Source organism: Loxodonta africana, chromosome 15 (assembly GCF_030014295.1).
Source record: "Loxodonta africana isolate mLoxAfr1 chromosome 15, mLoxAfr1.hap2, whole genome shotgun sequence".
Taxonomy (NCBI): Eukaryota; Metazoa; Chordata; class Mammalia; order Proboscidea; family Elephantidae; genus Loxodonta; species Loxodonta africana.
In genome coordinates this window covers 4,495,012-4,512,848 of record NC_087356.1, presented here as the reverse complement: position 1 = coordinate 4,512,848, position 17,837 = coordinate 4,495,012, and the positions used below count along the sequence as shown (strand labels likewise).

Below are 17,837 nucleotides of genomic sequence, written 5' to 3'. Positions count from 1 at the left end.
TAGCTTTTTAGTGAATTCTACCAACATTGAAAATGGGAAATAATATAATCCTTCAAAACCTGAGAAGGGAGTGGGAAGGGGAACACTGCCCAACTAATCCTAGGAGGCTAGTGTCACCCTAACAGCAAAGCAGACAAACACATCTTAAGAAAGACAGCACTGATTAATATCCCTCACAGATACAGACCTCAAAATCCTCAATAAGATATTACCAAACCAAATCTAATAACATACAAAGTAGATTACATACCATGATCAAGTGGGATTAATCCCAGGAATGAAAGGCTGATTTAACATTTGAAGACCAATTAACCTAATACACCACACATTAATAAAGGGAAAAAAGTCTCAACAGACATACAAAAAGTTTCCAATGCCCATTCATTAACAAACCAGGAATAGAAGGGAACTTCCTCAAACTGATACAGGTATCTATGAAAAGCTGACAGTTAACATCAGAGTTGAGAAGTCCTGGTGGTACAATGGTTAAGCAATTGGTTGCTTTCTGTTGAAAGGTCAAAGGTTCAAATCAACCAGCCGCTCCATGGGAGAGAGATGTGGCAGGCTGCTTCTGCAAACTGGAAACCCTGCGGAGCAGTTCTACTCTGTCCAGTAGGGTCAGTACGAGTTAGAATCGGCTCCAAAGCAACGGGCAACATCATAGTTAATGGTGAAAATGTGAACGCTTTCCCCAAAGACTGGGAACAAGACAAGATGTCCACTCTGACCCACTTGTATTCTACATTTCTATTGTTCTAGCTAAAAAAAAAAACACGAGACAAATCAGAATGGAAAGGAAAAAGTAAAATTATGCATAGAGGACATGATCCCATTTACAGAAAATTCTAAGAAAGCAACAAAAAAACTTATTGCAATAAAAAAAATTGTAATACAGTTGCAGGATATCAGATTATTATTAAAAAATCAATTGCATTTCTATATGCTACCAGAGAACAATAAAAAAATAAAACTAAAATAATTGCATTCACAATAGCATCAGAAGGATGAAAATAGTTACAAATTTAACAGACGAGTTGCAAATTTTGTACTCTAAGAACTACAAAGCAGTGCTGAGAAAAAGATCTAAATAAATGGAGAAACAATCCATGTTCATAGATTGGAAAGCTTATAGCTTCAACACAATTTCGTTCAAAATCCTGGCAAGTTTTTTGTAGAAACTGACAAACTGACCCTAAAATTTATGTGAAAAGCAAGCGACTCAGAATAGCTAAAACAATCTTGAAAAGGAAAAACCAAGTTGGAAGACTTACACTTCCTGACTTCAAAACTTACTATAAAACTAAGGAATCAAGACAACTCTGGTATTGGCATTAGAACAGATTTATAGATTAATAGGATGGAATTAAAGTACAAAAAAGAGCCCGGACATTTCTGAGAAAATGATTTTCTACAAACATGCCAAGGCAATTCGAGGCAGGAAATAACAGACTTTTCAAGCAATATTACTGGGATAATTGGATGTCCACATGGAAAAACATGAGCTTAGTCCCCTACCTCACATCATACATTAAAACTACCTGACAGTGGATCACACACACAGATGGAAGGGCCAGGGCTATAAAACTTTTGGAAGAAAATACACATGACCTTAAGTTAGGTAAAGATTTCTTCAATACAACACCAAAGTCATGTTCTATAAAAGAAATGTTTGATACATCGGATGTTAGCAAAATGAAAAACTTTTCTCCTTGAAAGACACCATTAAGAAAACGAAAGGAGTCTTATAATCCAATTAAAATAGTGGGCAAAAATTTGAATAGATGTTTCACAAACAAAGAAACAGGAATGGGCAATAAGCACATGAAGAGATGCCCAAGGTCAAGAAAGAGTAAATCAAAGCCACAATAAGATACTACCTCACACCCATCAGACTGGCTGCACTCGAAAGGACTGGCAATAACGACAGCTGGCACCTACGTAGAGAAACCAGAACCCTCAACTGTGGCAACCTATAATTGTGCAGCCACTTTGGAAGACAGTTGAGAGTTTCTGAAAAATTTAAACATAAATTTACCATACAATCCAGCAATTTTACTCCTAGGAATACATCCAAAAGAAATAAAACATGCAAGGCAAAGAGTCATACACAAATATTTATAACCAGCACTATAGAAAAGTGGAAACAACTCAAACGTCCTTTAACTGTTTAATGAATAACGAAATGTGGTTTATTCATACAGGACTATTTGTCAATAAAGGAACAAAGTACTAACACACGTTACCATCTGGATGAACCTGAAGAACAACATGCTAAGTAAAAGAAGCCAGACACAAAAGACTACAACTTGTATGAGTCCATACATATGAAAATTCCAGAAAAGACAAATACAGAAGGTGGATTAGCAGTTGTCTGGGGCTAGGGGTACAGGTGGGAAAGGGAAATAACTGCAAATCGGCCCAAGGGACTTTTTGGGGTAACGGATATGTTCTAAAACTGAATTGTGATGGTTGTAGATCTCTTTATATTTACTCAAAAAAAAAAAAAAAAAAAAAAATTTAAGAGTACACTTAAAACAAGTGAATTTTGATATGTAAATCACACCTGATCAAAGCTGTTTAAAAACTGTTAAGAGGTTCACAGCATATTGTTACATGAAAAAAAGAATATGCATCTAAATTTATCTAACTTATTTTTAATTAAACATTTTTAAAACCTCATACTCAGACCTACTAACAAGTCTGGGGAGTGGGATAACGGGGAAACATCTACTTTCTGCTTAAGATTCCCTTTTGTTTGTTTTGAAGTCAGCAAACACGGTACGGATACTTCAGCAGCCTCTCAAACACAGGCCCAGAGCACGGGAGTCAGTCTGAGAACACCGTGGGAAGAAGTGGAGTCACAACTTGGGGAGGAGAAGGGAATGCTCCTGGTATTTAGTGGGTAGAAGCCAACGTCCTACAGTGAAGAGCCCCACAACAAGGGACTCTCTGACCAAAATGTCAATAGTGGCAAGAGTAAAAACCCTAATCGGGAACAACCTACCTCCTCGGTCCTTTTGAAATTCAGAAAACTTAGTCCTACCTAGACTTTACAGAAGTAAAATTCGAACACTGATATACAGGTATTAAAACAAAACAGGAGCTGAAAAATTAGAACCATACATGAAAAGCTGGAAAAAAAGAAGGCTAAACGCAGTTTTACTTTTAAAGCACGCTATGCTAAGTTTGGACAGGTTATTTAGGCTAACAATCTTGAGGTCTATTGAGTCTACTGAATTAAGTAAGAAACATATACAGAGCTGTATATATGTGGTCTTTACTAAACAGAAGCCACTTCAACCTCACCATATTTAACAAGTGAGTCAGATGCCTCATACTGACTGACCTGAATATGCGAGACAGACACGTAACCGGTATTTATAACCAGGGGATATGCTCAGAATGCCTCTGCATACCTGTGCACGGGTCATCACTCAAAAGACATGTTAAAGTCTGGAGAAACCAAGAAAAAAACCGACGAAGCAGTCACCATTGTGGCTAAGGTAAGGGATAGTGGTTGTTGGGTTAGGCCAGTGTGAAAGACCTATTATGCCTCACCATTACAAAATACAGACAAAATCTGCCTGAAAATACATTTTAAAAGCACAGCTTAATAAATCCCTCCAGTTGTATAGTAAGAGTCTAATGATCACAGACAGTGGGGAGGAAAAGAGTTAGAAAAAGGAAAAACAAATACCTCAATCCTCCGTTTTGCTTTGTCATAAGCCCTTTCTTCTTTAGTTCGATCGTCATCAGAGTCATATTCGGATTCTGAGCTCATTTCTTTACTTGGCCTTTTATCTAAGGTTTTTCCTGTGTCTTTGTCATCTGGAGCCTTTTCATCTTCCTCATCGCCTTCACTAACTTCACTGTCTCCTTCCTCCTCTTCTTCCTCTTCACTCTCTTCTTCTTCCTCCTCTTCCTCTTCCTCCTCCTCCTCTTCAGGGTTTTCTTTTACTTCTATATGTACAGTATTTCCTTCTTTAAGGAAAACAAATAGATTTTCAAATAAATAGAAACAAAGAGATTTAAATCAAGGCACAGAGACCTTAAAGTAAGGGAAAATGATAGTGCAAGTGTACCAATTAAGGCAGTAACATTACATTATGGATTAATTCCAAATTAACAATATACTGCATCATAACTGCAAGATGTCTGTCTCTATGCTACATTGAAGACTGTCATTTAGCAGTAAAAACTTAATATACTAATCCTTAACTGAAGTTAGGGTCAGGGTTAGGGTTAGGGTTAGTTAATAAAAAAGAAAAGCATTCCTGAGCCAGCAGTCAAGGGAGGACAGGAATCCCGGGAGGTAAGCCTGCTGTTTACTACTGCTTTCCCCTTGGGGCCATTTGCTGACTCTGGAGAAAGCAGGTGAAAGTCTAAGCAATGCTTTTAACAGCCCCTCAGTGCTAGGGGGCCAGACAGTGGGAGTCCAGGACTGCCTAGGGGGCTGGGAGGGCATGGGGTGAATGGATACTGGGTAACCCCCTAACTGGGGAATAAAGAGCTACACTCGAAAAGTAAGGAAGATCATGAAGGGGGACCCTCCCATTATCAGCAGATCACCTTCAGGCCCTCTCAATACTGAATATGGAACATATAAATATTCCCTGGAGAAAGATATCATCCTTGGCCTCAAACAATTTCTACAGTTCTACAAGTACGATGTCCAGCATTAAAAAAAAAAAAAAAAAAATTACATATATATGTGTGTGTGCATGTATACATACATATATATATGTATATATATGGCCCTGGTGGAGCAGTGGTTAAGGGCTATGGCTGCTAACCAAAAAACAGGCAGTTCCAATCTACCAGCCACTCCTTTGAAACCCTAGGGGGCAGTTCTACCATGTCCTATAGGGTTGCTATGAGTTGGAATCAATTCAATGGCTACAAGTTTGGGATTTTTTATGGTGTTTAGTGTACATATATAGAATTAAAAGAAATAACAGCAATGAAATATAAATTGAGAGGTGGGTACATATCAGTAGATACTCTAAGGTCCCTGCATTGTCTGGAAAGAGGATAGCATTAAATATTAAGAGTTCGAAGATGCATATTAAAATCTCTATGGTAACCACTAAAAGAAAGTGGGAAAGTATGCAACTTCCAAGCTAATAGGACAGAAGTATGGAATAAAACAAACAAAAAATCAGCTCAGACAGAAAAAGACTTGAACAAAATGATGAGTAAACTTGACCTAAATATAGAAAACCATACCCAACTGCTACAAGAGCATAAACTCTTTCCAACCATGCAGGAAACATTTACAATAACTGAGTATATGCTGGGTTGTAAAGCAAGTCTCAGCATTTCACAGGCAGAATCATGTAAATGTTCTCCGATCACACTGAAGTAGTAAAAAGATATTTAGAAAATCCCTACTTCTGGAAATTAAGAAATACGCTTCAAAATAAATAAGTCATAGGTAAAAGTTAAGCTATCAAAATGGAAATTAGAAAATACCAACATATCAAAACTTCCGGAATTTGGCTAAAGCCATGTTTACAGAAAAATGTACAGCACTGAAGACACACGTCAGGAAAAAAGGCTGAAAAATCAGGGAGCCAAACATCCATCTCAAAAAACTTTGGGTGAAAAAAAAAAAACAGCCAAGTAAACCCAAAGAGAGTAGAGATTTCTCATAAAGGATAGAAAGTAACGAAAAAGAAAAGTACTTTTTATTCATAGTGATCAAGAACTATACATTTACACGATATTTTATGGTGAAGAGGATTCTGTAGGCTAGCTTTAATAACCTAATCCCATTTATAACATCATCACTATAACAAAATGCATTCTAGAAACTCCAGGCAACTACCTTACAAACAGTCTTCTGCATATCCATTCACTCATGAAATGAGAATCTACCTGAGGACTTAAGAACTATGGCAAGGAAGGAAACAAGACTGGCCCATGTCCCCAGGAATGATCAAGACTGGCCCATGTCCCCAGGAATGATCAAGACTGGTCCATGTCCCCAGGAATGATCAAGACTGGTCCATGTCCCCAGGAATGATCAAGACTGGCCCATGTCCCCAGGAATGATCAAGACTGGTCCGTGTCCCCAGGAATGATCAAGACTGGTCCATGTCCCCAGGAATGATCAAGACTGGTCCATGTCCCCAGGAATGATCAAGACTGGCCCATGTCCCCAGGAATGATCAAGACTGGTCCATGTCCCCAGGAATGATCAAGACTGGTCCATGTCCCCAGGAATGATCAGAGGGCTTTCATAATCAAGAGACTGACTGTTCATTTACACAGACACATACACTCCCAATACCCACTAGGTTTGTTACCATGTGAGCTAACCACCTTTTTCTCTCTCCTCGTCACTGGCCATAGCTTCCCAATCATCCAATCCAGCATCCTCAGTTTCTTCTTCCTCTTCTGTAAATAAAAGTCTTTTATTAAAAGCACAGAAATTACCTAGAAATATGAGGCAGCTTTTAGAAAAGTAGAAAATTTTGCTGACATACGAAGAAATCTTTTAGTTGAAGAAAAAAAGTATACAATTTCAGTATCTTTGGAACTATCTTTTCAATATAGCTAGCATGTTATAATTTACTAATACTAAATGCTTCACAATTTCCTACTAGTTTGAATTATTTCATGATAGGCTTAACCCAGACTTCATATCTGAGGTAAACACCAGACACCCAGGTACTGAAATGTTCCTATACATCTCAAAATGCACTTAGTTTTTACTTAAGGACTAATAAAATTTCATATCTTTTTTTTAATCTTTCAATTCATACTATAAACACAAGAATTTATTACTTATTTTACTTTAACTCCTACAGATACGTCCAAATACTTGCATTCCAAAGGTGTAAGATACAAAGCTACCACCACTACTCCAGCTGAAAACAGAAAAACAGTGTTGTTCTTACAATCCAAAAACACCCATAAAGCTCAAATTTTGAATTTTTGTTTTAATATTAAAAATTCAGTAGTTTCTTACCTATAATGACTCTCATTTTACTAAAATCCAAACAGGCAAAAACTACTCTCAAAGGAAAGCGGATAAGCGTGGAACATGGGGTATCTCCTTCCCTGCGATAATTATTATCTACCAACACATTTGGACAAGCCATCTTGAGGAGGAAATGAGACCAGAAACACCCATCTAAACGAGCAACTCCTGATGGTACCATACGGCCTAAAACACCACACGCAATGAAGAAGTGGAATCTGATTTAGCAAACAAAGTCAGCCTCCAAGGTTTAAAAATGTCACTTTTTATGACTCTTAAAAAGTTCTAATTAAAACTGCTTTCAATTTGCTTCTGAAGCATTATATAAAGTATTTCAGGTCTTCTTGGAACCACCTAAGATTCTGACCCATAAATAAAAACACCTGAGACAATCTAAAACCCTGTACAAAACGTTTTACTGACACTACTGAAAAGAATAAAACTGACTCGTCTCATTTCCACACCTTTTCAAGATGGGAAATGAAAAGAAATGGCTTAAAGAAAAACTATAACAAGAGAAGAAAAGGCTGTCCGGCCAGAAATTTGGTTTCCCCAAATTGTTTGATGATAACTACGACAGCTATGACAAACCAGACCCCTTTAGCAGGAGATAATTGGTCAAGTGGCTGATGATACTGGCCTGGCTCAACAGGAGGTGCGATCTCTTCTTTGTCCGGTGCTTCCTGCTCCGCAGCTTCTATAGCAGCACTTAGTTCTATCGGTTCAGACACTGAGGAAGGGCAGACACCAAGTTAACGGTATTGTTTCCACACATAATCAAGATACTCTGTTACATGCTAAGTAAAAAACGGTAAAGCAAACCTATTTCTCCAAGTTTAGAAAACATTGTTTAACTACCAGTCACATAATATTTTGTAAGAAATTAGTCTTTCTGCCCAAGGAAAAGAATGTAAAATCATAGGATATTGAGAAGGAAAAAAAGAAAATATACACGGGGCGGTTCTACTCTGTCCTACAGAGTGGCTATGAGTCAGGCTTGACTTGATGCAACGGGTTTGATTTTTGGTTTTGGTTCCTATGTGCTGTGCACTTCACATATATCACCTTTATGCTCACAACAAGACTACAAACTCATTATTATTATTATCATCCCCTTTTTCTAATAAGGAAACTAAGTTCCATACGAATCAAAGAGCTTGTCCCAAATGATTTGGCTAGTAAATGGCAGGGCTGAGAACTCGATCTGAGGCTACCAGGACACAAAGGCCCTCGCACACGTGCAAACATGAGCATGTTTGTTAACAAAGCACATGATTCACGTGAGCAGGAAGCTTTTGTTCGCCTCTCATTGAGGGCAGATGTATGATCACAGAGTCTTAAACTGCATGCATGACTTCTCTCTTAATTTTTTATTATTGGGTAGCAAATTACCATAAACTTAGTAACTTAAACTAACACACATTTACTGTCTCACAGTTTTCCTGGCTCAGGAGTCCAGGCATGGCGTAGCTGGGTCCTCTGCTCGGGGCCTCACTGGCTACAATCAGTGTGTCGGGGGTGCTGCGTTCTCATCTGAGGTTAGGGGTACTCTGTGAGGCTCACATGGTTGTTGGCAAAACCCAGTCCCTTGCAACTGTAAGACTTAAGATTCTTGGCTCCTAGAGACCAAGCACTAGTCCCTCTCCAGAGGCAGCTCACATCGCATCTTCATGCTGAGAACTGGCATTTCTAACAAGTTCCCAGGCCATGCTAATACTGCTGGTGAGGAACCAATTCTGAGAACCACTAGTAGAAAAGTGGCTCAAACTAGAAAGAATCAGTTCGAAACCCTGGTCAAAACAGCTCTCTACTGAAATCCTCAGCATGGGAGAGTCCCAGCTCACATGGGAAACGTTTCCCTTATTAACCTTATTTGCTCCCATTTGCTTAAAATGCAGGCAAACAGCCCCAGTTCTGAGATTTTCAATAATTACAGCTCTGGTGGTGAGGAATCACCTGCTCTGGGTTCTAACGAGATTCTACAGTTATGTTCCGAGCATCTATTATGTGCCAGGGATTGCGTCAAGTTCAGTGGATACAGGAGTGAACAAAGAGGAATCTCTGCCCTCAAGGACTTTAAATTTTAGTGAGGAAAAAATTAAGAAGTAAATGAAAAAAAAGAAAAAATAAGAATGACAGTGTGTTTTTCAGAATTAATAATGATCATTCAGAGGGTAGGACCCAGATATTGCAAAGAAAAGTGGTCTTTTCCATTAGTCTATCGTTTGAATAAGGTGAGAATGATGGCAATCACAGGAAAACCGACAGGAACTAAGTTTCAATATGCATTTCAAATTTGGTGATTTCTTTTTAAAAGACACTCGGTTTTGAAAATTGTGTGGAAGAGGTAACAAAATAGTTTATATACAAACCTTCTTTATTTTCTAGCTGTTGTGCTTTTTTCTTTTTTTTGTCTTCATAAATTGGCCTTTTCTTTGGCAATGAGTCTTTTGATGGCACTTCAACACCTGAGGGATAAAAAAAAAAAAAAAAGGAAAACTTTAGGTTTGTACTACTTGCCAATCACCTGAAAAGTACTGTTTAAAAAGATAACTACACTTCATTCCTTAGAGATTACATACCCTAAAACATAAAAGGATACTCATGTAAAAAACTATTTTTTTATACACTGTAACCCCAGTGGCACGGTGGTTAAAGCAATCGACTGCTAACCGGAAGGTCGGAAACCACCAGCGGCTCCACGAGAGACAGATGTGGCAGTCTGCTTCTGTAGGGACATACAGCCTTGGAGACCGTGTGGCAGTCTGCTTCTGTAGGGACATACAGCCTTGGAGACCGTGTGGCAGTCTGCTTCTGTAGGGACGTACAGCCTTGGAGACCGTGTGGCAGTCTGCTTCTGTAGGGACGTACAGCCTTGGAGACCGTGTGGCAGTCTGCTTCTGTAGGGACGTACAGCCTTGGAGACCGTGTGGCAGTCTGCTTCTGTAGGGACGTACAGCCTTGGAGACCGTGTGGCAGTCTGCTTCTGTAGGGACGTACAGCCTTGGAGACCGTGTGGCAGTCTGCTTCTGTAGGGACGTACAGCCTTGGAGACCGTGTGGCAGTCTGCTTCTGTAGGGACGTACAGCCTTGGAGACCGTGTGGCAGTCTGCTTCTGTAGGGACGTACAGCCTTGGAGACCGTGTGGCAGTCTGCTTCTGTAGGGACGTACAGCCTTGGAGACCGTGTGGCAGTCTGCTTCTGTAGGGACGTACAGCCTTGGAGACCGTGTGGCAGTCTGCTTCTGTAGGGACGTACAGCCTTGGAGACCGTGTGGCAGTCTGCTTCTGTAGGGACGTACAGCCTTGGAGACCGTGTGGCAGTCTGCTTCTGTAGGGACGTACAGCCTTGGAGACCGTGTGGCAGTCTGCTTCTGTAGGGACGTACAGCCTTGGAGACCGTGTGGCAGTCTGCTTCTGTAGGGACGTACAGCCTTGGAGACCGTGTGGCAGTCTGCTTCTGTAGGGACGTACAGCCTTGGAGACCGTGTGGCAGTCTGCTTCTGTAGGGACGTACAGCCTTGGAGACCGTGTGGCAGTCTGCTTCTGTAGGGACGTACAGCCTTGGAGACCGTGTGGCAGTCTGCTTCTGTAGGGACGTACAGCCTTGGAGACCGTGTGGCAGTCTGCTTCTGTAGGGACGTACAGCCTTGGAGACCGTGTGGCAGTCTGCTTCTGTAGGGACGTACAGCCTTGGAGACCGTGTGGCAGTCTGCTTCTGTAGGGACGTACAGCCTTGGAGACCGTGTGGCAGTCTGCTTCTGTAGGGACGTACAGCCTTGGAGACCGTGTGGCAGTCTGCTTCTGTAGGGACGTACAGCCTTGGAGACCGTGTGGCAGTCTGCTTCTGTAGGGACATACAGCCTTGGAGACCGTGTGGGGATGCTATGAGTCAGAATCGACGTGACAGCAGTAGGGTTTTTTCTGTTTGTTTGGTTTATTTTTAAACTGGTTTATTTTTAAATTGAATTTCCCTGGTGACTACTGATGCTGACCATTCTTTTCATGTGCTCATTTGCCATCCCTAAAGTTTCTCTGACAAAGTATCTGTTCAAATCTTTTGCCCATTTTTGAGTTGTTGGTTTCCTTATCGTAGAATTTTAAGACATCTTTAAAAAATATATATTTGTCCTTTGTAATATATGTGATTTGCAGGTATCTTTTCCCAGTCTGCAAATGTCCTTGAATTTTTTTAATTGTGTCTTTTGCAGATCAAAATTTTTAATTCAACTTCACCAAAACTTACCATTTTTTCTTCTATGCATTATGTTTTTGAGGTCATAGCTAGGCACTCTTTACCTAATACAACAACACAAATATTTTCTCCTGTTTTCCTCTAAGAAGTATATAGTCATACATTTTACATTTAGATCTACAATCCATTTTAACTTTTGTACAACGTGTGAGATTTAGGATGAGGTTATTTTATTTTTCATACATATGTCCAATGGTTCCAGGACCACTTGTTGCAAAGGCTTTACTTTCTCCATTGAATTGCCTTTCCCCTACAACAAAAATGTCAAGTGACTATATACGTTCTAGGCTTTATTCCGTTTTACTGAGCTATGTGTCTAATCTTTTGTCCATATCCCACTGCGGAGATTGCTGTAAGGAGCCCTGTTGGTGCAGTGGTCAAGCGTTCAGCTGCTAACTGAAAGGGAGGTGGCTCGAACCCACCAGCCACTCTGCAGGAGAAAGATGCGGCAGTCTGCTCCCATAGAGGTTACAGCCCAGAAAACCCTACGGGCAGTTCTACTCTGTTCTGTAAGGGTCACTGTGAGTCCAAACTGACTCAATGGCAACAAGTTTTGAATCACCATAGCTTTATGATAAGTCTTGAAATCAGGCGGTACAGCCCTCCAAGTTTGTCCTCCTTTTTCAAAAATATTTCAGTGATCCTAACTCCTTTGATCTTTCCATACAAGTTTTGGAAGTAGCTTGTATATATCCACAAAATATCCTGCTGCTACTCAGATCCGGGCTGCACCGAATCTGCACGTCAATTTGAGGAGAACCGACATCTCAGGGAGTCTTCCGATGGACGAACGTGATTTCTCTCTCCATTTCTAGAGGTCTTCTTTAATTTCCTTCACCAGTGTTTTGAAGTTTTCAGCATACAGATCTTACAAATATTAGACTTACAACTAAGTGTTTTAATTTTCTTTTGGGGGGGGCTGCTATTGTAAATGGTGCTGTTTTTTAAAATGTTGTCTCCCAGTTGTTAATTGCTGGCATACAAAAATGCAACTAATATTTGCATCTTGGCTCTGTGTGCTCAAGCTTACTGGGTTTTTTGGTAGATTCCAAGTTCACTGTTTCCTCTGCCATCTCCATTTTTGCTATTGAGCAGTGGTTTTTGTTTTTTACTTCAGAGACTGTATTTTTCAGTTATAAAATTTCCAGTTCTTTCTTACAGTTCCTACCTGTCACCTGAAAATATCTATCTTTCCATTTGTCTCCACACTGTTACTTCATGGAGGTCAGTCACAAGAAGCCTAGGTCATCTTGGGGTTGAGATCTGTTACCTTCACTCTTGATTATTGGTCAGATTTTTCTGGTTCTTTGAATAATGAGCAATTCTGGACTCTATCCTGGGCATTTTGAATATTATGTTTTGTGACAGTGAGTCCCACTCAAATTCTCTAGACAAGGTTGAGGTTTTGTCTTAGCAGGCAGTCAAAAGAGTTGGGTTCACCCTAAATTGTCTTGCCTTCTGTGTACAAAGGCTCCAATGTCAGTTAAGTTTTCCAAGTCTTTGCTGTGTTGTTGGGGTCTACCAGGCACATGAGCCACTCAGAGGTAGGTCTGGGAACTGGACAGTGGTTTACAGCATAGTGCAATTCTCGAAGCTTTGGTTATGTTCTGTGGGTCTGTTCCATGCACACACAGCTTGGTGGTGAGTCTGGACACGTGTCAATTCACAAACACAATTACAGGATCCTCTTTCTCCAGCTCCTATCTCTCCACAATTTCCCCTGTATGTCTGGCTCCCAGGAGTTCCTTTTTCTGGTTCCTCTGGCTACAAAGATGAAGTTCTCTCAGAGTTTCATCCTGCAGGGTTGTTGTGAAGTTTCACATAAGTGGGACTATCTTTTGGCCAAAGCAGCAATAGAAAGATAATGAGAAGTCCCCCCAAACTCCTCAGACATCAGAGACCCCTTCTGGTTCATCTGGCCAAAGATCTTGACTAGGGAGGGCCTTGGGGCAAGGTCTGGATAAAGAGAAAAAGAAAAATGGAGAATTCCTCCCCACACTTTCTGCCACATAGGAGGCCCTTTTCCTGGTCCTCTGGCTAGAAAGGGGGGGATTTCTCCGGAAGATTTTGCTGTCAGGACCCACTGCACAGTTCCAGATCTGTCACGCCCTAAAGGCAAAGCTGGGGAAAAAAAGAGAAAAAGGAGGGGAAATGAAACTCACTCACTGTGCGTTGTTACTCAGATTTTTACTTCAGTTCTCTACCTGCTTGCTACTGCTTACCCCCTGGAGTCCTACAGTAGCTCATGTTTTAGTCAGTCTAGGAGTTTGTCATCAGTGGGAGACAGAGGCTGTGCCCTGCTCACTCCACCTTGTCTAGCACCATAAAGCAGCACTGGAGCCCAAAATCTGAGTAAGAAGCATACTATGTTTGCTAAAAATGTAGTAGTGAAAAGTTCAAGTTTTGATGTTCATATAAGTCAAAGCCATAGCTCTGGTGGCACAGTGGTTAAGCATTCAGCTGCTAACCAAAAGGTCAGCAGTTCAAATCCACCAGCCGCCCTGTGCAAACCCTGAATGGATTTCTTTCCCTGTTTTTTTTTTTGCAAAGATTGGGCAACACCATGAAGAACAAGAGACTAGGGCTAGAGGTGCCATTTAAGAGACCATCTTCTCAAAGAGTTTCGTAAAGACTGATGCTAAGTAAAAAAAAAAAAAAAAGATGCTAAGTACATCATTTTAAATGGCACTTTTCATCTAATTACCATAACTATAAATCCAACTACAGGCAGTCCTTGGGTTACAAATGAGATCTGTTCCTAAGCCTGTCTTTAAGTTGAATTTGTTGGTTAAGTCGGAACAGGTACATACAGTTCTTATTTAGCATCAGTTAGTCATATGTTTGTCTTAGTATGTAGTATATGCATAAACCCAAAAACCGAACCCACTGCCATCGAGTCCATTCTGACCCATAGCAACCCTATAGGACAGAACAGAATTGCCCCCATAGGGTTTCCAAGGCTGTAAATCTTTACGGAAGCAGACTGCCACATCTTTGTCCTGTGGAAGCGCTAGTGGGTTCAAACCACTGACCTTCTGGTTAACAGCCAAGCACTTTAACCACTGCACCACCAGGACTGCAGTATATGCATAGAAAGGTAAAAATACAATTTTTACCTTTCTATGCATATAAAACACTTAAGAAACGCACAATGTTTTCACGAGTGTCACAACGTAGTGACTGAATTTATTATTAACCGCCACGTATTTAACAAAGATTTTTAATATGATAGGCTTTATCACAGTCCATTCTTAAGTGCAAGCTGTCTGTAAGTTGGGCGTTCGTTAACCCGGGGACTGCCTATACTCCCTAAAACAGCATTTGTAAGACTAGCAAATCAGTCCCTACTTGATCCCATCCCAATTTCTTCATGAGTATTCTCAGCCTTTCCATCATCGCCAATTAAATCTGATATCTGGATGCTATACTGTACTCAAATTTGTTCTCTAACTTCGTGTTTTAAAATGCTACATCCCCAATTAAGAATAAACCTTTCTGAAAGTACTATGTCTCTCATATCTACTACGCCCAGCCACACATATAACGCAGAATAAAGAGGCAGTCGCACAGACCAGTCTGTATCTCAGCACTGGGACCTTGGGCAAACTGTTCAAGCTCTCTAAGTTTCCGGTTCCTCGTCTACATGTTGGGAATGAAAATACCTATAAAATTCTTATGAGGGAAAAAAAGACAATGTCAAAGGTTTATTATAGCATCAGTTACACAGTAAGTACGTAAGTGGTAGCTGTTACTGTAATTATGGCTTAAGTACCAAAACGATGCTACTAGAAAAATCTCTGGAATGTAGGGACAGGTAATATATTTTTCTCGATGGAGCAAAGACACTATTTTAAATCATTTTACCTGTCAAACACATGACTGTACGCCCAGATTGTGGTTTCTTAATACTTTTCCAACTAAAAGGAATCAGGGCTCTCGGGGAAATGGCTGATTCTAGGTCTAGGGCTTTCTGCAAAGCCCTCTGCAAGATAAACCTGGGATACCTAGTGTCAGAAAGCAAGAAGAGTTTAAAGAATACTGTGGCCATGTCAAAAGGTCACATAAACCATGGCTCCTATGGCCAAAGATAGGACAATCTGAGTATCAAAAACTCTGATGACTTCAGTAGATTAAAACACATCTATTACGTAAAAAAAATTATATTAAAATGACACCCGAACATCCAAAGAACAAAATTAAACTCATTTGTCACCTCTGGAAGCTGCTGTTATTGTGAGGTGGTGCTGTCAAGTCAATTCCAAGTCATAGTGACCCTATGTACAACAATAAATCCCCAGGCCCTCTTCCTAGTCTGTCTTAGTCTGGAAACCCCACTGCAATCTGTCCACCACAGGTGACCCTGGCAGTACTTCAAATACCTGCGGCAGAGCTTCCGGCATGACAGCAACACACAAGCCACCTCAGTACGACAAATTGAGAGACAGATGGTAGGGGAAGTTGCTAGGGTCTTATTATTTTGGAAACTGATAAGGACAGGAAAGGAATTAAGCTTTTATTCTGCCTTTCTTGAATGAACTGTATTTCAGGGGAAGTTTTTCTTCAGAGAAAGATTTGAGCTAATAAATGCAAAAGAAATTATAAAATTAGAATATCACCATTCTGCAATTCTTAATGAAATACTGGACACAGGTAATGATCACCAATGGATGTTAAAACTATTAGGTAAAAAGTCAATGAGAGACTTTTATAATGGACTAGGCTGCCAACAACCTAAAGCCAAACGCACCGATCAATTTTAACATCACTAGGAATGAGACAACCAGGTCACTTGCCTCCTGACACGAGGCAACAGAATCAGCCAAGCCTTTAGATCTGAGAAATTACAGGGATAGAGAAGCATATCAGGTAACATCAGAATGCGATTAGAACAAAAGATCTAGTATCTTTAACAAATGAACAACATGTCACAAAAACAAAGGGAACACAGGGTGTGTGATTGCAGTGGCTACAGATTAAAAGACACAAATGTATCAACCAGATGTGGGAATCTAATCTGGATGCCGAATGGAACAAACCAACTGTAAAAGACACTTTGGAGACAAGCGAAAAAAATTAAACGTGAACCGAAAATCAGATGATATCAAGGAATTAGTTAATTCTGTTAGGTGGAATGTTTCCTTACCTTATGCTAAAAAGTAAAATGTCATTACTTGTTATAGATACATACTAAAGAAGGTATTTTGGGCACAATAATATGGGTTCAGGGTTCACTTCAAAATACTCCAGGAAATAAAGAGTAGGGTAGTGGGGGAAAAACAAGAATGGCAAATGTTGGTAATTATTGAAACTGGGTGATGGGTACAGAGGAACTCACTTTACTAGTATCCCTGCTTTCGTGCATATTTATGTCTAGACACACTATTTTTCACACACAGCATGTAAGTCATCTTCTTGAACAGTGAAATTGTATCACCTCTTTCTTATACTTTTGTTAGCACATTTTCACAGGAATTCTGATTCTACAAAATTCTACTTCTGAACGTTAGAGACAGAACCGCCTGGAGAAGCTCTTCAGCTGTTGGGTTAACTGTGAACACCTACCCTGAGCTTGTAGAAGTTTAAGGGTAGCTTCAGCTCTGGCTCTGGCTTCTCTCTGGGATTTGGTTAAAAGTTTCCCTTCTTTTTTCAAGCGTTCTTTTCTTTCTTTTTCTTTTTGCTTTTTCCTTTCTCTTTTTTCTTGTTCCAACCGTTCCTATAAGAGAGGCCATGTCAGATAAATTTTACTAACTTAATGAAATACAGAATTTAAATGTAAACCACCTAAACCTCAAACAAAGCTCTTAGGATACATAAAAAGCATTACGCTAGGAGATTCCCAAATTAAAATATGTGCAATGTGGTGTATAACGATTGTTAATTAATACCAACGTTAGAGCAGACTATGATACACAAGGAACTTCGTAACTGAGGACGTAAAAGGAGGATTTTCTGTACCTCTTCATCTTGTCATTTATAGCAAAACAATAACTGCCATATAACTATACAAGTTTTATGATTAGAAACTTAGAGATAATTTATAGAAAAGACATTTTCAGGTACACACAGTGTCAATGTCAGCAAATTCACGAAACACACCTCTTCTTTACGCTTAGCTTCTAACTCCTCGAGTCGTTTTACCCGTTCTTCCTCCTCTCTCTTCTGTCTTTCTTCTTCTTCCTTGAGCTTAGCCAGAGCTTCTTGCATAGCTTTAACTGTGGCTTTGCTAGGTCCTTTTTTCTTCTCTTTCTCTTTTTCTTCCTTCTCTCCTTTCTTTTTCTTCTTATCTTTCTTCTTTTTGTCTCCTTCATTGTCATCTATCAAAACAGAACAGCGTTAAAAAAAAAAGTCATTTCCTAAGGCAATGGTGAACCAGTCTGAGAGTTCAGGGGCCAGAACGGGTCAAGGCTGATACCAGCAGTGGGACAGGACCTCTGGGCATCATGAACACTGAGGGACCACACAGCTCAGACCAACACAGCGCCCTCACCTCTGCCTTCTCTGGAGCCTACAATGCCAGTGCTGTTCTCAGCTGTCCTGAGTGATCCAGGAAGATCCTGTCAGCAGAAGGAGGGAGGCCCCGTTTGGGGAAGGGCAATGC

At 40.2% G+C, this 17,837-nt stretch overlaps 1 protein-coding gene across 2 annotated transcripts in view; it reads right to left on the bottom strand.

Moving 5' to 3' along the window:
* Positions 1 to 17,837, bottom strand: part of EIF5B (eukaryotic translation initiation factor 5B) — a 69,897-nt gene that overhangs the window by 29,945 nt on the left and 22,115 nt on the right. The window contains exons 5-10 of one of the 2 annotated variants that reach the window (XM_010593546.3): positions 17,336 to 17,553; positions 16,802 to 16,952; positions 9,358 to 9,453; positions 7,626 to 7,715; positions 6,325 to 6,399; positions 3,698 to 3,981 (exon numbers count right to left, since the gene is read on the bottom strand). In XM_010593546.3, coding sequence (XP_010591848.1) covers positions 3,698 to 3,981; positions 6,325 to 6,399; positions 7,626 to 7,715; positions 9,358 to 9,453; positions 16,802 to 16,952; positions 17,336 to 17,553 — 914 coding nt within the window. The remainder of the gene's footprint in view (positions 1 to 3,697; positions 3,982 to 6,324; positions 6,400 to 7,625; positions 7,716 to 9,357; positions 9,454 to 16,801; positions 16,953 to 17,335; positions 17,554 to 17,837) is intronic. The other variant, XM_023552555.2, reaches the window with a different exon arrangement.